Here is a 20,758-nt window from a genome sequence, read left to right on the forward strand (position 1 = left end):
TTTAGGATTGTTTATAAATACTTTTGGAAAATAATAAACATTTCTTGAAAAGGGTTATTATACTCAGCAATAAAAGTTCCTGTGACACGACATAAAATAAGAACCTGATTAAAGTAGACGCACACATCTGAATGAATTCATATTTTCAAACAGACAATGGACCAGTAAAACAAGTTTTCACATGTCTCGCACAGAAATGACGTTATGACAAAAGAAAGATGCAAGAACACAATTGTCAATTCACACGCCAGTGGCGTGTGTGTCCCTCTCTCACTTGGATGCATGCAATGCATCTCTTTATTGAACGGATTAAACGTCTAACACAGAACTGTGGGATGGCACCGCATGTCTCTCGAGACCGCCTCCGTGGTCTAATGGTAGAGCGTCCGCCCGGAGAGCGGAAGGCCCGGTGACCTTATGCTTCCAGTCAGACGTTGGATCTGTTGATCGGTCAACAACAACCACTCCTGATACAATGTTGCTTCCAATTGGCGTAAATCTTATACAGGAGGATCTGGTGCCTGTATGCGCTGTTCCAGAATATCCCAAACATGTTCAAGGGGGTTCATATCTGGGCTCATTGCTGGCCAGGGTAGGGTCGTTATTGCATTGGCCCTCATGTAATCAACGACTGTATGTGAACGATGAGGCCTGGCATTGTTATCCATGTACTGAGGTCGAGTAGCAAGAGGGTGGTTGTCAAAATGAGGAACGACTGGCCTCAAAACGACCCAGATGTACTGAGGTCCTGTAAGTTGCCCCTTGTGGTGACCAAATCCAACCTGCAATCATGAGAGACCACCAAACCCCAAACCATTACCGAGCTCCCGCCGAATGCAACAGTTGGTTTAATGCTCCTTGGAGTGTAGGCCGTGTTCCGGTGCCCCCAAACTCTGGTTCTTCCATCAGTGACGTGGAGCATAAAGCGACTTTCGTCTGACCAATGGATCCGTCTCCAAATTCTCAGATTCCAGTTCTGTCGCGCAATACACCATGCTAAACGAGCAGCTTTGTGGTGATCTCTCAACAAGGGACGCTTTATGACTCGTCTAGTCAGTCCTGCTGCTTTCAGCCAGTTCCTGTAAAGTCTTAGGCGTTTCGCAAGTCAGTAGTGATGATAAAGGACTGACCCAGTTAGTGGCACTAATAGGAGGGTATACAGATCGCCCTTTCGAAACATAGTTCACTAATTTCCAAAATGTTTTATGGTCTGTTCTAACTTCGACAGGCTGTGTTCCTCATAATTAGACTATAGATTCTTCTTCTGTTTAAATAGACTCCTACTAGAAGAACGTAAGTTTGTAAAGGTTTCAAAACCTGCACCATAGTCCCTATGTACCCCTAGAGCAGCGTGTTTCATATCTTCCAGCTCATTGTCAGAATGTGGGCTGACTATAATCACATTTAGGATTGTTTATAAATACTTTTGGAAAATAATAAACATTTCTTGAAAAGGGTTATTATACTCAGCAATAAAAGTTCCTGTGACACGACATAAAATAAGAACCTGATTAAAGTAGACGCACACATCTGAATGAATTCATATTTTCAAACAGACAATGGACCAGTAAAACAAGTTTTCACATGTCTCGCACAGAAATGACGTTATGACAAAAGAAAGATGCAAGAACACAATTGTCAATTCACACGCCAGTGGCGTGTGTGTCCCTCTCTCACTTGGATGCATGCAATGCATCTCTTTATTGAACGGATTAAACGTCTAACACAGAACTGTGGGATGGCACCGCATGTCTCTCGAGACCGCCTCCGTGGTCTAATGGTAGAGCGTCCGCCCGGAGAGCGGAAGGCCCGGGGTTCGATCCCCAGCCGCGTCATACCAAAAGACGTTAAAAGATGGTACTTGTTGTTACCCTGTCTGGCGCTCGGCATTAAGGGGCTAAAACAAGGACTGGTCGGTTCGGAGTCAGTATACTGTGTCTGAGTGGGGTGTTCATGTTAAACTGCGGCATGGTATCTCAGTGTGCTAGCACTATAAATCGGCATCAGTCCGGACTAAAGTACTAACGGAAATGAAAAAACCCTGTTTTTCTCAATTCAAAAATCGACACAAAGTGTTACGTAGCTGTAAATACGAAATAACAAAACAACTCCAAAAGTACTAGTCTGGATTTGCTAGTTTGATCTCAGTGAACAATACAAAATGTACTTTACAGGAGGTAATTTGTCGGCACTTTCAACATTCAAAAATAAAACTAAGTCCAAATTGACATAGTAGAAACAGACTATAGGCATTATGCAACTGTTCTCACCTGTCGGCAAGGTGTCATAGGTCACCTTGATCTTCTTACACCTGGTTATGCCCTGTTTCACAATAGTCTGTTTTATTCACATTTTTACACACTTTTACATGTAAAAAGGCATAAAAACATTTGATACGCTGTATTTGTGCCACGGCCCAATTAGTACTAATTTAATTGTTTGAATATTTACATATTTTGTATATTAACTGCATTTATTTAAGATCTGAGGTCGAAAAAACAGTTTTTTTTCATTTCGGTGAGTACTTCAGTACAAGCAGCCACACACAAGTGCAATAATCTTGGACGCGACGATAAACCCCATTTCACTTCACCTCACCATGTCTCTCGGTGATTCCTACCCACACCATAACACTGCCTCCGACGAAACGGTCTTCCCCAACAACGCAGTTCTGAGCGTAACGTTCACCGCGACGTCGGTATACTCGCATTCGGCCATCGCCGTGTGAGAGGTGAAAACTAGACTCGTCGGTGAACAGAACCTCTCTCCTCTGAATTGCACTCGCTGTCGACACCGCCGTCTACACCACTACAAACGCAATCGGCTGTGATTGTTAATCATAATTGGGGGTCTGGCTGGTCTCCTCGCAACAATCCCGTAACGTTTAAGACGGTGACGTACAGTCTGTCCCGATATTCGACAAAGGCCAGGGATGGTTCTCGCAGTGATTGTTGTAGGCGGGAACCGATTTCACAGATGGGGGGTTGAATCCTGCTGCTCCTTGGTCGGTCTCTGATTGCTGCCACCGCTGCCACAACGCCCAAGTGGTATTTCTGTGCACATTCAGTCGCCTAGCAACTTCCCGCTGCGACGTTCCTGGCTGGAGCATACCAATGACTCTCAAGTAGTCATTCTCAGATAGGCGTGGCATCTCCAAACTTCAATGATTGAAATTTGATGTTTTCCGTGTTGCAGTTGTCAAGACAAGCAAAAACAATGCATACCGAATCCCTACAACACCCGTGCAACTATACCCTGGTTTTACATTATCAATTGCATGATGGCAGCATGAAAGACACTTTTTGCCATCAGATCATGCTTTTCTGCTGAGGTTGCGTTTGTAATACATATTTTCGTATCCAATTTGAACACCAGAAAGGTTTTTCTTGTATGCAACTGATTTGAAAGCAGTGTTACAGGAACGTTTGTTGCTGAGTATATATTTTCAACTGCTTTATCAGTGATTGTTTTATGTTTCTCAGTTGAAGATGTTAATATGAAAGAGATGAGGCGGTTTCACTGACCCCTGTTATTTCTAGGTGGGAAACACAGTGGATGGGAATTGGGTATTTGACCGTTTTTAAACGATATTATATCATCGATATGCCTGAAGCATTAGTTAAACCTTTTGGCCAAATTCCATTTGTATTGATTTTACCAATCTGAGCAGAAATTCTAATTAATATGTATAAAGTAGATCTGCATGAAAGGGGCACAATTGGCCAGTGAGGATGCCCAGGACTTGCCCAAATGCCTTCAGCCGAAATGTCACATATATGTTTTCAATGAGATAACATTTTCTTTGAATTTTGACAAATTGTCTCGAACCTCTGATAATAGTGATGTAACTGTATCTGTGGTCATCACGTTCTGTAACCAATGCCCCATGGGGGCAAGCAATGAAGTGTTCCCTTATGTTTGACGTGTGATAGTGTTGTACAAAGTTGAAAACTTGAACTTGCTTCTTTTCTGAGATTGCAAAATTAACGCAAATGATTTTGAGTTTATATTTCAGCGAATAAAAGCACTAAGAAACATTTCCATAAAGATAATAGATCTCTGCTAGACGCACAGTTCACTGTACAATTCCACCGTGGAGCCCATGTGATGCAGCTTCAGGGAACCTAACTGATCTCGACTTCCCTGACTTCAGTGAACAAGATACGCAAATAGGAAAACAAAATACTGGAGGTAGTAGGAGACGTTTTATTTCCACATGCATCAAATCGTTTTCCTGTGCCCTCAGTTGCCCCTGAAACATAGATTGTGACCAACTATGAGAAAAGAGACCTTATTGGTGAAAAATCACATTTTGACTTTTCATTATATAGTAATGCTACCTCCTCGGAACTAAGAAATAAAGTTCACAAGATTCAATTATTATTTCTTGCACAGATACATAGAGGATATTTCATGTGGAGAGTGAAATATCATGTTTGTCTCATGGAGTGACGGAGGCAAACGAGTGGCATAGCATCTCCTCTTCCCCCGTCATGAGATGAGTGAAACATGATATTTCACGAGACACATGGAATATCCTATTTATTGTACACTTTGTATATAGTGGTCTCCGGAAAATGAAATTACACTCGTTCAGAAAAAGAAACGCAATACGGATATTTTTGCCCGTAAAAGAAAAATTAGCTGACCAAGAGGTGCAAACTGAGGAGGTTTATTGTGTCAGTGACATATTTCCAGGCTCACAATGATCACAACCATTAGTCTGGAAGCACGTTCGATTCGGAAAAGCGCAGCCACTGCATTAACAAAAGGGACACGGAGCTTGCACGTACTGCACGTGCATCATCATTATGAACACTATCAAAATGCAGGGTTTTGCATTTCCTGGCATCTGCGTCAATCGAACAGTGACAGTCCAACAACATGCGGAGTGCAACGATATAACCTCATGGGCTGCATGCAGGCAGGGGAGTCCCGATCAGCTGTAGCCAGGGTTTTCAATGTAGCGCTCAGCAGCATCACAAGGCTATGGGATCGATTTCAACAGCATGGGTCAACACGTGATGGGCCAGAGTCGGGACGACCAAGAGTAACCACCCCCTCCCAAGATCGCAACATCCGACTGCGCCACCTACGTGAAAGGACAGCCACCTCAACCGCACCCCAAATACCCGGACTGAGCAGAATTTCCGACCAGACCGTACGAAACCGTTTAAGAGCAAGACGTCCTGTTCGACGCGTCAAATTGAGTTGACAACATCACCAACAACGACTGCATTGGTGTCGTCAACATAGGTTATGGCCTCAACTTTGATGGAGAAATGTTTGGTTTAGCGACGAATCAAGATTTCTCCTCCGCCGAGGGGGTGGAAGAGCACGGCTCTACACACGTTGACAGGTTTGGTGGGGGGTAGCGTTATGTTGTGGGCGGCTATCTCTCATCATGGCAGGATAGGTTTAGTCCATATCAAGGGCAATCTTACGGCTCAACGATACATCAACGAAATTCTCCTACCACACGTTCTCCCATTGCAGCCAAAGGCAACGGTGTATTCCAGCATGACAACACTCGACCGCATACAACATGGATTCACAAGAGCCTGTCTACACAACAACAACGGTGTATTCCAGCAGGACAACGCTCCACCGCATACAACACGGATCACAAGAGCCTGTCTACACAACAACAACGGTGATGTTCTCCCCTGGCCCTCCAGATCCCCGGGTTTGAACCCGCAAGAGCACCTGTGGGATGAATTGGATAGACGGCTGCGCCGACGACAAACACAACCCAGACGTGGCAGCAGCTGACTTTTACGTTGCAGGCCGAGTGGGCTACCATTCCCCAGGAAGTGATTCGCATACTAGTCTCTTCTATGTGCAGGAGATGTCAGGCTGCTATCGATTCCAACGAGGATAGCTGACCTTCACCTTGGTCTTTTCCTATGCACCGATGACTGAGATGACTACAATACCTTGTACGATTCCCCGTATGAATGTATTTTCCTACCTAACACAAATCTAGCTATGCGTTTATTTTTTAGTAAGCTATGGTGTTTTGTTGGCGATGTTAGTTACAGTGATGCCCTCAACACAGGAGGATGGTGCATTGGTGGTGATGTTAGCTACAGTGATGCCCTCATCACAGGAGGATGGTGTTTTGTTGGCGATGTTAGTTACAGTGATGCCCTCAACACAGGAGGATGTTGTATTGGTGGTGATGTTAGCTACAGTGATGCCCTCAACACAGGAGGATGGTGTATTGGTGGTGATGTTAGCTACAGTGATGCCTTCAACACAGGAGGATGGTGTATTGTTGGCAATGTTCGCTAAAGTGATGCCCTCAACACTAGAGGATGGTGTATTTGTGGCAATGTTAGATACAGTGATGCCCTCAACACTAGAGGATGGTGCATTGGTGGCGATGTTAGATACAGTGATGCCCTCAACACTAGAGGATGGTGTATTGGTGGCGATGTTAGATACAGTGATGCCCTCAACACAGGAGGATGGTGTATTGGTGGCGATGTTAGATACAGTGATGCCCTCAACACAGGAGGATGGTGCATTGGTGGCGATGTTCGCTACAGTGATGCCCTCAACACGGGAGGATGGTGTACTGGTGGCGATGTTAGATACAGTGATGCCCTCAACACAGGAGGATGGTGCATTGGTGGTGATGTTAGCTACAGTGATGCCCTCAACACAGGAGGATGTTGTATTGTTGGCGATGTTAGCTACAGTGATGCCCTCAACACAGGAGGATGGTGTATTGGTGGCGATGTTAGCTACAGTGATGCCCTCAACACGGGAGGATGTTGTATTGGTGGCGATGCTAGCCACAGTGATGCCCTCAATACAGGAGGATGGTACATTGGTGGTGATGTTAGCCACAGTGATGCCCTCAACACAGGAGGATGGTGTATTGTGGTAATGTTCGCTTATATAAGGGTAACGCTATTTTTGAGGGCATTATCATTTGCAGAAGCCCGAGGTCTTCAATTAACTGCCGGAAACGTCACAGAACAAACCAGATAACATTATTATTGAACGTGACGTCACCTATCACTATCCTATGACGTCACTTAACAACGGGCTTGATAATGGCCCGTCGTCAAGCAATATGAGGGCATTATCAAGTTACAGTGGCCCGCTCATTTCCGATAACATGCCTGCGGTTTAATGATAATTCTATCTATTTTAGCTATAATATAAGGGTAACGCTCTTTGTCAGGGCATTATCATTTGCAGACGAAGACGAATACTGTGTAGGTTGTATACTTACGTAGGGTACCCACAGTGACACTGGCCGTCAATACAGTGGAGGTCGGAGAGAGGCTGGCACGTGCAGGCTATCTGACCATTGTTGTAAGCGTTACGGCAGTCATTCTGGTTTCTGCATCTGGCTGTTGGTGTGGTGCGAGAGATTATAATGTAAGAGAGATGGACATATATATGTATCCACAATCTTGGATAAGGTACACACTAATACATACAATACTCTTGCATTTATATACATATACTTATTGTAACGTTGAATAAATGTTCATCTCTGCATTTAATGAATCAGTAATTGTCATTAACTCTGGTAATTTTATTATCGCCATAGCCACTCAATGTCTCAAACATACCTTTACGAGACGAGTCAAAATTACTTCAAACATGTTTTATATCTACATACTGGCACTTTAAATTTCAAAGTATGATCACTATTCCAGAAGATATGAAGCAACCCACTCCCGGCCTACCTAGGTCAGGATCCGGAGAACACACACTGGTGCACGTGCAGGTTCCCGCCACACATGAGAGAGCTCCACCAGAGTTACACTGTGTGATGGTACAGTCGCTGCTACTGTTACACACCTCTCCGTGCACGGAGACCACTACAACACAAATATCACAATTGGGTTTTGCAGAGTAAAATTTGTAAGAACCAACAAGAAATAATCAGCATGTCCAGAATGAATTGCTAACTGATTGAAACAGTTCGCTGAAGAGATGCAGATAATCTGCTATTCCGAGTTTCAAGTAGCCTGTTACCTCTTGCCATTTTTAAGACAGGAAAAAGGTGTGAAATGTCTCACCTTCGAATTTAACTAAAGGACGTCTCTTTATTTAGATCATGACCATCTACAGAACTACGGAAGGGCTACCGTTGACCAGTATATGCTTGTAATGTGGACGCAGCATAAACTGAAGATATATCATCATGAATGTTGAATTTTTCTTCTCTTCAGAGGACATGGAGCCTTCCTTCTATCTGGCACACAGCTGCCTCTATCTGGCACACAGCTGCCTCTATCTGGCACACTACTGCCTCTATCTGGCACACTGCTGCCTCTATCTGGCACACTACTGCCTCTATCTGGCACACTGCTGCCTCTATCTGGCACACTGCTGCCTCTATCTGGCACACTGCTGCCTCTATCTGGCACACTACTGCCTCTTTCTGGCACACTGCTGCCTCTATCTGGCACACTGCTGCCTCTATCTGGCACACTGCTGCCTCTATCTGGCACACTACTGCCTCTATCTGGCACACTGCTGCCTCTGTCTAGCACACTACTGCCTCTATCTGGCACACTACTGCCTCTAACTGGCACACTGCTGCCTCTATCTGGCACACAGCTGCCTCTATCTGGCACACTGCTGCCTCTATCTGGCACACATATACCCTGTCTATTACATGTCCGAACATCACCTCACCTTTGCATTGTTGTTGATGTTATATATAATGAAATGTAGAAGCACATTACCTACGAATGCCACAACTCCGAGTGCGAGAATTGCCTTCATGTTTGATTTGCAGGTATCCTGGGGTGTCTTGGCTATATATAGACGTTATCAGGTGGGGGAGGGGAGGGGTTGTTGTGCTGGTTTCAGGCTGTAGGACAGACGGGCGCGGCCTGGGTGAATCGTGCTGGTTTTATTCAAGGATCGGTCACTGTATGTGAAAACACCACCAGGAATAAAGACTCCTGAAGTTCCCGATAGCGCATTCCGACCTACTTCTCAGGTTCAAAGCATGATCAGTGGCTACATCAGTGACTGTTGTCACACATGTGTAGAGTAGAGCTGGTTACACGATGTCATTGTTCCCAATGTCGTACAGAAGGTTTAGACAGAAGGATCATTAATTAAAAGAAGTTTTGACACCGTCAGCAGTGTTCCAACGACATCTTGTAGTCGGCAATGTTCCAGTGACATCTTACCGGCATTTAAATAACCCAGCCTGTTTGTTTGTTCCTTTGTTGCTTAACGCCGCACTCAGCAGTATCCCAGCTATATGACGGCGGTCTGGAAATAATCGAGTCTGGACTAGACAAGTCAGTGACTGACACCATCAGCATCGATCTACCCAATTGGGATACGATGACGTGCATCAGCCCAGTCAGCGAGCCTGACCACCCGATCCCGTTTTACGGCAAGCATGGGTTGCTGAAGACATATTCTACCCCAGCGTAACCCACCCTGGGGCAGGCAAATCAGTGGAACTAGCAGTGACCCATGCTGACACTGTGACTTCCTATCTTCATTCTAGCGGGGCTCATGCTGGGGACTGACACGTGGGCTCGCATTGTACTGAAGCAATTACTGCACCATGTATGTGAAACACAGCGACTGAAATGCCGTGACAAGTCCTTACATGCATACAGTCTTTGACTGCCTTAGACTCCTCGCGTCATATAATTTCAATGTTATACACCATGGTCAAACCGTAATCGTCCCTACTCCTACGCTTATAAAGTCAAATCCATACACCATGGTTAAACCTATATCACCACTAGCCCCACACTTTATAAAGTCAACGCCATACACCATGGTTAAACCTATATCGCCACTAGCCCCACACTTTATAAGGTAAATGCCACAACACTAGCCCCACACTTTATGAGGTCAATGCCATACACAATGGTTAAACCTATATCACCACTAGCCCCACACTTTATAAAGTCAATGCCATACACCATGGTTAAACCTATATCGCCACTAGCCCCACACTTTATAAAGTCAATGCCACAACACTAGCCCCACACTTTATAAGGTCAATGCCATACACCATGGTTAACCCTATATCACCACTTGCCCCACACTTTATAAGGTCAATGCCATACACCATGGTTAAACCTATATCACCACTAGCCCCACACTTTATAAGGTCAATGCCATACACCATGGTTAAACCTATATCACCACTAGCCCCACACTTTATAAGGTCAATGCCATACACCATAGTTAAACCTATATCACCACTAGCCCCACACTTTATAAGGTCAATGCCATACACCATAGTTAAACCTATATCACCACTAGCCCCACACTTTATAAAGTCAATGCCACAACACTGGCCCCACACTTTTTAAGTTCAATGTTATACACCATGGTCAAACCGAAATCGTCCCTACTCCTACGCTTATAAAGTCAATGCCACAACACTAGCCCCACACTTTTTAAGTTCAATGTCATACACCATGGTCAAACCGAAATCGTCCCTACTCCTACGCTTATAAAGTCAATGCCATACACCATGGTTAAACCTATATCACCACTAGCCCCACACTTTATAAAGTCAATGCCATACACCATGGTTAAACCTATATCGCCACTAGCCCCACACTTTATAAAGTCAATGCCACAACACTAGCCCCACACTTTATAAGGTCAATGCCATACACCATGGTTAACCCTATATCACCACTTGCCCCACACTTTATAAGGTCAATGCCATACACCATGGTTAAACCTATATCACCACTAGCCCCACACTTTATAAGGTCAATGCCATACACCATAGTTAAACCTATATCACCACTAGCCCCACACTTTATAAGGTCAATGCCATACACCATAGTTAAACCTATATCACCACTAGCCCCACACTTTATAAGGTCAATGCCATACACCATAGTTAAACCTATATCACCACTAGCCCCACACTTTATAAAGTCAATGCCACAACACTGGCCCCACACTTTTTAAGTTCAATGTTATACACCATGGTCAAACCGAAATCGTCCCTACTCCTACGCTTATAAAGTCAATGCCACAACACTAGCCCCACACTTTTTAAGTTCAATGTCATACACCATGGTCAAACCGAAATCGTCCCTACTCCTACGCTTATAAAGTCAATGCCATACACCATGGTTAAACCTATATCACCACTAGCCCCACACTTTATAAAGTCAATGCCACAACACTAGCCCCACACTTTTTAAGGTCAATACCATACACCATGGTTAAACCTATATCACCACTTGCCCCAAATTTTATTAGGTAAATGCCATACACCATAGTTAAACCTATATCACCACTAGCCCCGCACTTTATAAGGTCAATGCCATACACCATGGTAAATCCTATATCACCACTAGCCCCACATTTTATAAAGTCAATGCCATATACCATGGTCAAACCTATATCACCACTAGCCCCACACTTTATAAGGTCAGTCGTCACTATGAAACTAGGAAGCTTGTTTTTCCTCCATTAGCGTGTTAATCATCATGTCTATAGATGAATTTATAAGATATTTTATTGTCAAAATGTTCTTGATCTTGTTAAAGATCCATGGAACGTTCATGGTATATAATCCTAAATAATTCTGTTGGGAATTGAGATAATTCTTGAATAACGATAGTTTCGACAAATGTTCTATAATGCAAGCATCCCGGGTTGTCCTGATCATGTTTCTAGGTTCCTCAGCCCCATACCTGTGCTCGTGGATTTCACCAAAGTGGTGAAGGTCTCAGACCTGCATCACTTCATGCTTTCCTCCAACATTGAGCTTACACGCCATGCTAAAGTGGAATAATGTTCCAAGCGGCGTTAAACTAAACTCACTCACTCACCCACTGTCTATAACGTAGGAAAACTAGAGATCACCTTTGGTGTGAACTGGGTATCAATGTTTGAACAGAAGCACAACTCGATCAAATATGAATTGTGGACAAGATGTGAACTGATAAGAACTGACTACACACCCACGTCCTTGTACAAGGGACGCTCTTCCTGTTGCTGGTGCTGGCAACTCTATAACAACTCTCCCTGCCTGATAAAGTTTGAAAACAATACAATGAACTAATACTTTTGCTAGTACTTTAATTCCGAATTTTGAAATTGTGGATACACATCTTCCTCACGCTTAGGATGAATCACAAAAAAGATCTTATTTAAAGGGAAATTACCGCTGCACATGATGATCATTACCGATAATCGGGAAACAAGCATGTTTACAATGTGGAGGTCAATACAGTTGTAGCAGGGTATAGCTAGGTGGAAGAAATTGTAGTGTCAATGAAGAGTGGACTGGATTTCAACTTCATTACGGTACAGGTGTGTCACCTGGTTGATAAAAGTACTAGCACATGGGAGGGAAGGGAGGAGAAGTTGAACCCAGAAGTCATCGCTTCTTCGTTGATGCATTTGAGGTCGATCACTAACGATGGGTAGACAAAGTGACATTGGCCGCTAGTACAGTGGAGATTCTATACTTACGTTGGGTAGCCACAGTGACACTGACCGTTAATACAGTGATGATTCTATAATTACGTTGGGTAGCCACAGTGACACTGACCGTTACTACAGTGTAGGTTGTATACTTACGTTGGGTAGCCACAGTGACACTGACCGTTACTACAGTGTAGGTTGTATACTTACGTTGCGTAGCCACAGTGACACTGACCGTTAATACAGTGATGGTTGTATACTTACGTTGGGTAGCCACAGTGACACTGACTGTTGATAGAGTGTAGGTTGTATACTTACGTTGGGTAGCTACAGTGACACTGACCGTTAATACAGTGTAGGTTGTATACTTACGGGGGTAGCTACAGTGACACTGACTGTCAATACAGTGCAGGTTGTATACTTACAGGGGTAGCCACAGTGACACTGGCCGTCAATACAGTGGAGGTTGTATACTTACGATGGGTAGCCACAGTGACACTGACAGTTAATAGAGTGTAGGTTGAATACTTACGTTGGGTAGCTACAGTGACACTGACCGTTAATACAGTGATGGTTGTATACTTACGTTGGGTAGCCACAGTGACACTGACCGTTAATACAGTGATGGTTGTATACTTACGTTGGGTAGCTACAGTGACACTGACCGTTAATACAGTGTAGGTTGTATACTTACGTTTGGTAGCCACAGTGACACTGACCGTTAATACAGTGTTGGTTGTATACTTACGTTGGGTAGCCACAGTGACACTGACTGTCAATACAGTGTAGGTTGTATACTTACGTTGTGTAGCCACAGTGACACTGACCGTTAATACAGTGTAGGTTGTATACTTACGTTGGGTAGCCACAGTGACACTGACTGTCAATACAGTGTAGGTTGTATACTTACGTTTGGAAGCCACAGTGACACTGACCGTTAATACAGTGTAAGTTGTATACTTACGTTGGGTAGCCACAGTGACACTGACCGTTAATACAGTGTAGGTTGTACACTTACGTTGGGTAGCCACAGTGACACTGACCATCAGTACAGTGGGGATTCTATAATTACGATGGGTAGCCACAGTGACACTGACCGTTAATACAGTGTAGGTTGTATACTTACGTTGTGTAGCCACAGTGACACTGACCGCCAGTACAGTGGGGATTCTATAATTACGATGGGTAGCCACAGTGACACTGACCGTTAATACATGGTAGGTTGTATACTTACGTTGGGTAGCCACAGTGACACTGACCGTCAATACAGTGGAGGTTGTATACTTACGTTGGGTAGCCACAGTGACACTGACTGTCAATACAGTGTAGGTTGTATACTTACGTTTGGTAGCCACAGTGACACTGACCGTTAATACAGTGTAGGTTGTATACTTACGTTGGGTAGCCACAGTGACACTGACTGTCAATACAGTGTAGGTTGTATACTTACGTTTGGTAGCCACAGTGACACTGACCGTTAATACAGTGTAGGTTGTACACTTACGTTGGGTAGCCACAGTGACACTGACCATCAGTACAGTGGGGATTCTATAATTACGATGGGTAGCCACAGTGACACTGACCGTTAATACAGTGTAGGTTGTATACTTACGTTGTGTAGCCACAGTGACACTGACCGCCAGTACAGTGGGGATTCTATAATTACGATGGGTAGCCACAGTGACACTGACCGTTAATACATGGTAGGTTGTATACTTACGTTGGGTAGCCACAGTGACACTGACCGTCAATACAGTGGAGGTTGTATACTTACGTTGGGTAGCCACAGTGACACTGACTGTCAATACAGTGTAGGTTGTATACTTACGTTTGGTAGCCACAGTGACACTGACCGTTAATACAGTGTAGGTTGTATACTTACGTTGGGTAGCCACAGTGACACTGACTGTCAATACAGTGTAGGTTGTATACTTACGTTTGGTAGCCACAGTGACACTGACCGTTAATACAGTGTAAGTTGTATACTTACGTTGGGTAGCCACAGTGACACTGACCGTTAATACAGTGTAGGTTGTATACATACGTTGGGTAGCCACAGTGACACTGACCATCAGTACAGTGGGGATTCTATAATTACGATGGGTAGCCACAGTGACACTGACCGTTAATACAGTGTAGGTTGTATACTTACGTTGGGTAGCCACAGTGACACTGACTGTCAATACAGTGGAGGTTGTATACTTACGTTGGGTAGCCACAGTGACACTGACTGTCAATACAGTGTAGGTTGTATACTTACGTTGTGTAGCCACAGTGACACTGACCGTTACTACAGTGTAGGTTGTATACTTACGTTGGGTAGCCACAGTGACACTGACCGTTAATACAGTGTAGGTTGTATACTTACGTTGGGTAGCCACAGTGACACTGACCGTCAATACAGTGTAGGTTGTATACTTACGTTGTGTAGCCACAGTGACACTGACCGTTACTACAGTGTAGGTTGTATACTTACGTTGGGTAGCCACAGTGACACTGACCGTTAATACAGTGTAGGTTGTATACTTATGTTGGGTAGCCACAGTGACACTGACTGTCAATACAGTGTAGGTTGTATACTTACGTTGGGTAGCCACAGTGACACTGACCGTTAATACATGGTAGGTTGTATACTTACGCTGGGTAGCCACAGTGACACTGACCGTTAATACAGTGTAGGTTGTATACTTATGTTGGGTAGCCACAGTGACACTGACTGTCAATACAGTGTAGGTTGTATACTTACGTTGGGTAGCCACAGTGACACTGACCGTTAATACATGGTAGGTTGTATACTTACGTTGGGTAGCCAAAGTGACACTGACCGTTAATACAGTGAGGATTCTATAATTACGGTGGGTAGCCACAGTGACACTGGTCGTCAATTCAGTGGAGGTTGGAGAAAGGCTGGCACGTCCAGGCTATCGTTATGGCAATCAGTCTTGCTTCTGCATCTAGCTGTGGATGGCATTGTTATGAAAAGGAGATACAGACTGACACAGTTATGTCAACAATCATGGAGAAGGCACATAATAATACATACAATACTCATGTACTTGTACACACATACCCATTTTAAGGTTTGGTAAATGTATAACTCTCTATGATGAAAATTATGAACACTGCATTAAGTAAATCAATAATTGTCAGTAACCCTGCTTATATCTAAAGTGCCACTCAATTTTTCACTCATACCTTTTCGAGGCATGTCAAAATAAAGTTTCAAAATATGATCACTATTCCAAGAGATATGAGGCAATCCATTTCCCGTCTGCCTAGGTAAGGATCTGGAGAACACACACTGGTGCACAAGGCAGGTTCCCGCCACACATGTGATAGTTTCACCAGAGTTACACTGGGTGATGGTGCAGTCACTGACACTGCTACACGCTTCTCCCTGCACGGAGACCACTGCAACACCAATATCACAATTAGGTTGTAGTATAGGCGATTGGGATACTGGGACATCCCACGCTGGACAAGGTTCAGCACCTGAAAATGCTTCCAATTCTTATGTGATGACGATCATTGGATCATCATGTTTGCCATTCCACATCGAGGAAACAATTAATCCTTAATCTCCTACCAGTTCTTTGGTTTGGACACAGAATGCTTTGCATGCTTGTTCCGCCATGTTCTATGAACTAATTTTTCCTCTTCGCTAGTGCCACTGGTCTTACGAATATTTAATATCTTGCTTCATTATGTTACATTTGGTGAGTTCTGACAACACTAAGCAAAACTCTGTGGATATCTTAACAGCCAGTGCTGTTGAGATATGATCCTCAACGCATTAACTTTGCTTCAGCTAGCTCACAAAAACTGACATGTTTTGATGCTTTCTTCTGCATCCCACGAGAAATAAATTCAAGAGCTATTCCTGCCATTTGGACTCCTGCTGCTACTTCCATCGCATGTACGATGCACCAATTATAGTTAATAATAAACCAACACCAGCTGCACCAAGCCTCATGCTAGATGCTATATGGGCAGTGTCAGTTCCGTCACAAGCATTCAAAGCTCTATGACATTTTTTATTTAATCCAATTCGAGAATCATGTTTTATTTTTACTTATTTGATGTAATCAAAATCCTTCAACCAAAGACGTTTTAAAGAATGTGTTCCACTGCTTAAAAGCAGTATTCCATTTGACACATGTAGTGGGATACTAGCTCCATAAGGCACACAAGTCATCTTTGTGTGTGCATACACTATAATATCCATCAAATATAACATGACGATCTTTAACTAAAAATAACTTATTATTACTCTGTGAAGTACTAATACTGATCCACCATGGGTAAGATGTGAAGTCTGTTTTCTTCTTTCATGTATATAATCAGATTAGGCGTTTCCTTGCAGAAATAAGTGAACCATCGGACAGGACCAGGTATGGAATGCATAAAAAATAATCCTTAGAATTGGTGGGCATATGAACATATTTGTGGTGAATTTGCTATTTCTAACAGTATAGATGGGTGTCTTCATGAAGTTAATCATGGCCCAGGTATTCCATTCTGCGACGCATGGTCTGGTAAGGAGGTTAGTGATGATTTTTTTAAAAGTGTTTGGCTTCGACCGAACACTCTGCTGAGTAACAAGTGGAGAGATGATCATATGAACTTTAAGGGTGGTGTTGCTTTCACCGGCCAAAAGGTTTAGCAGCCACAAGATGGTGAAAATGCTTGGAAAAGATTCATTTTAAATAAATCAGAGTGTTTTACTTGGCCTTGCGTTGAAAGACCTAATGACTCAATCAGAAATTATGTATGGTCTCTTGTTGGAGCTCAGTCACAAACACGTACAGACATCGTTGCAGGAAAGGTAGTACCATCGTACCAAACCTCATCATTGTAATGACGTGCAGTGAGATTTTCGTTGAAGGTGACCAGATCTATCTGCTGTTCCCTGCAGATGCCACCTCAGACCATGAAACTACCACCTCCATAAGGCTGTTTGCAGATGATGATGTCCCATTTAGGTATCTGGACTTAGGTGAAGCGCCCATAAAAAACGGTCTTCCTGTGGGGTCGCCGACCTGCCAGTTTGCCTGTGACGTGTGACAAGTGTGCAATGGTGCACTTCAAGCGGTCAATGATCCCGGCAATGTGCTCCTGCATCCTCCAATGTGCAACATACCAATCGTTCTCTCCCTCTGTGTTGCGGTTAGTCGAGGCATATTCATTGTTTTAAATGGTTTCATGTGATGAGAGAGTACAATCTTGCTCATATTTTCTACTAGAATTTCTTTCGGGTAACTTTGTGCACATTTTGCATTTTTCAGTGATTCAATTCACTTTTCTTGCAAATCATGTGAAGCACTTGAAGCATGTGCACATGTTCACAGGGAATAGGTAAGTTGCATTCCAGCTATGTGTTCCCAACTGTTTTTGTTCTGTTTGGCAAATTTGTTGAAAACTGACGACCATTATTTATTTGGTGGCATTTCTTTTGCCCACTAGTTTATATGCTTTTCAAGCTCTTCTAGCTTGGCAATGTTATTGATGAGTGATCCCCGCTTTGTTTGCATTACCGTGTCAAGACCTCGTAATTCTCTATAACCATACTCCAAGGATGGTGCCTGTGATATAGACTTATCAAAGGCAGCCAAGATTTCCTCAAGTCCATCCGAAACCTCCTTGGCATGTTGTGGTATGTCTTCCAGTGATCTTTATCTATGACAGCCACTTTTGCAACAAATCCAGTCTGCACTGTTTGAAAACCTTAGTGGTCTTTGCAGAAAGTTTAAATCCACAGCGTAGACTGCAGGATCCATTAGGAGTCAAAGCAATTCGCCAGTCTGTTACTATACCATTAATCAGAAACTTCTGTTTCATTTTCCTAATCTCAGTGCCCATAATGACTTGAACTGCTTGACTGCTACAGTAAACTGTGGATTTTATCATAGATACAGAATGTTCTTAGTGCCATTTAGTACTGCTATAATAACGTCTAGGTACTGTCAATATAAACATAAGTGCCCTCCTGGTAATATACAGAATGCAGTGCAAATATATAATGGAAGCTGAAACGCAACTAGTTGTGGAAACAGACACAACACGTTGCATAGACACCACAAATTGTAGAGAGGGTGATTAAGAATCCCCAAAAGGTAACAGAGGCCAAAAAGGGGACTTTTGCTAGAAAGACAATACTACACCACAGTGAATGCAATTCAAATACTGAACAGATTAATGATTGGGCTCCATCTGCACTAGCTACTGTGGTTATAGCAGCGGTATGGTTTCTTAAAGGAGTGAAAAGACCACCAGTTCAAGAAGAGGCAAAACACCAATTACAGGTAAATCCCAATGTTATGTTATATGATAAAATGACTACTCCAGTTACAGACGTTATTGTTAATGCTCTAGCTTTTTCAGGGAGTAATTAGTCATTCTCTATGAAAACATCAAACGCAAGAGAAATTAAAGACGAACAGAAACGTCACAATAAAGCTTGAGAACTCGAGGCTGCCCAGTCTCAATGGACCAGGAAAAGAACACAGAGCTTGATTTTATTAATGAACAGAATCATAAGCAAAATCTTTCAAAACAAACTTTTAATGGTGCATGAATACGATGTTATTTACGGAAAACTACTTGACCAGTTTGCCCCAGAAAAAATGTGAGATAACATTAATTGTGCTGGGCTAGAAAGTGACTACCCTTATCAGCTATGATCTCGTGACACACATTTAGACACATGTTCCTGGAAGTGTATGTTATGAAATGGTAAAGGCGTCAGCCACAGATCATGCCATTGGTATATATCTAGGAGGTGTGAAGATGGATACTAATTAACATGGATGTTAATCATAATAAACCCATCATATCGAGCACAACTATTGAGAAGTTAGATGATAAAATACCAGCTAACATTTAAAATGTCTTTAAGTGAAAATAACAAAGATGATAGTGTTGAATGTACTGAACCTTATTTCAGTGGCAATCAAGAATTAATAACTGAATCGAGTTCTATAAGTTTATTAGATATATCATTTCAACAGATACAAGAAACTTTTGGGCGATGGACTAAGAGAGGTTCAGGTTGGGTTTTTGATAGAACTGATACTTTATGTTTAGATATAGCAAATTATATGCATTTGAAAAGTTGATATAGATTTACCCCAATATTATAAGAACAAACAAGACATTAACGTTTAAAAAGATGATCACTGTTCAAGAGTGGCAGTGAGATGTGCCTTATTTCCTGCAGATTCTAGTGCAAAAAGGCCTTCGAGCTCAATACCATTATACATGGGTAAAGAGTTTAAGTAGGCTATTATATCATCATGCAACTCCTAAGGGAAAGAAATATTTCTGTGAAAGACGTCTGCATGGATACAGCAGACAATATCTTTAAGAAGCACATAAAGAAGACTGTCGAGGTATTGGACAGACTGATAACAGGATCGATATGCCTAAAGATGATAACAATATATTAAAATTTGGCCGTTATTGTAGTCATATGCCAGTGCCATACATAATTTAGGCCAACATTGAAGTTCATATAACACTGATTAAAAATAAGGACCTAAGGCTTGTTGGTTTGGATTTATAGTTTTATATGACGGAAAAAACAAATGCTCCTGTTATTTAAAGAGGAAGATGCACCAGAAAAAAGTTTCTACAATCTCTACAAAAATAAAGAGAGGATAATCAGTGAAAATTTATTGTATAACGTTATGTGTACGGCAAAGGATGACTGAAATTAGCTAACATAGAAAAAATAATTGTACCAAATTTGGTGGATAAGACACAATATATAGTCCACTACAGAAACATCGAGTTCTATCCCTCATTAGGCATGAAACTAAAGAAAATACATGGAGTTTTTAAGTTGATCAAAGTCCTTGGAAGGAGCTCAAAATAGGACTGAACACAGATTTAAGAAAGATGGCTACTAGTGATTTCACAAGAAAACTACATGAGCTCATAAATAACTCAGTACTTGGTAAAACTATGGAGAATCTAAGTAAACGTGTTGATGTTAAATTGGTCAGATCTAACGAGGAAGAAAGACTCAGGAAACTAATAGTTAGTCCAGCTTTTCACAGAAGTAAGATATTTGATAATGACTTAGTGACTGTACATATGAGGTAGAGTAATATAAAATTCAACAGACAGTATATGTTGGTGTCAGTATTCTTGATTTAATGCCTGAGTGTTATTCCAATGAACTTAAGGAGCAATATGGTGATAGATGTGAGGTGTTGTATACTGATACAAAGTCTTTGTTAATACAAACCGATGATGTGTATAAAGATATGGGAGAAAACATAGATGATGTTACAAGCGATTACCCGAAAGATAACCAATCCATTGCACAGCACAGTAAATAAAAAGG

The 20,758-nt window shown here is 42.5% G+C and overlaps 2 protein-coding genes across 2 annotated transcripts; both read right to left on the reverse strand.

The window, feature by feature from the left end:
• Window positions 1-4,187: 4,187 nt before the first annotated feature.
• On the reverse strand, window positions 4,188-8,863 carry LOC139469167 (uncharacterized). The gene is made up of 4 exons (XM_071251302.1): window positions 8,718-8,863; window positions 7,710-7,844; window positions 7,247-7,367; window positions 4,188-4,252 (listed from the first exon to the last, which is right to left on the reverse strand). The coding sequence occupies exons 1-4, from the start codon at window positions 8,755-8,757 to the stop codon at window positions 4,243-4,245; spliced, it is 306 nt and encodes a 101-aa protein (XP_071107403.1). The 5' UTR covers window positions 8,758-8,863; the 3' UTR covers window positions 4,188-4,242.
• A 3,439-nt stretch (window positions 8,864-12,302) lies between these two features.
• On the reverse strand, window positions 12,303-17,532 carry LOC139469177 (perilipin-4-like). The gene is made up of 4 exons (XM_071251313.1): window positions 17,451-17,532; window positions 15,714-15,822; window positions 12,998-14,367; window positions 12,303-12,400 (listed from the first exon to the last, which is right to left on the reverse strand). The coding sequence occupies exons 1-4, from the start codon at window positions 17,530-17,532 to the stop codon at window positions 12,303-12,305; spliced, it is 1,659 nt and encodes a 552-aa protein (XP_071107414.1).
• Between the last annotated feature and the right edge of the window lie 3,226 nt (window positions 17,533-20,758).

This window comes from Haliotis cracherodii, unplaced genomic scaffold, assembly GCF_022045235.1.
Source record: "Haliotis cracherodii isolate W230 unplaced genomic scaffold, xgHalCrac1.p SCAF_2, whole genome shotgun sequence".
Classification (NCBI taxonomy): domain Eukaryota; kingdom Metazoa; phylum Mollusca; class Gastropoda; order Lepetellida; family Haliotidae; genus Haliotis; species Haliotis cracherodii.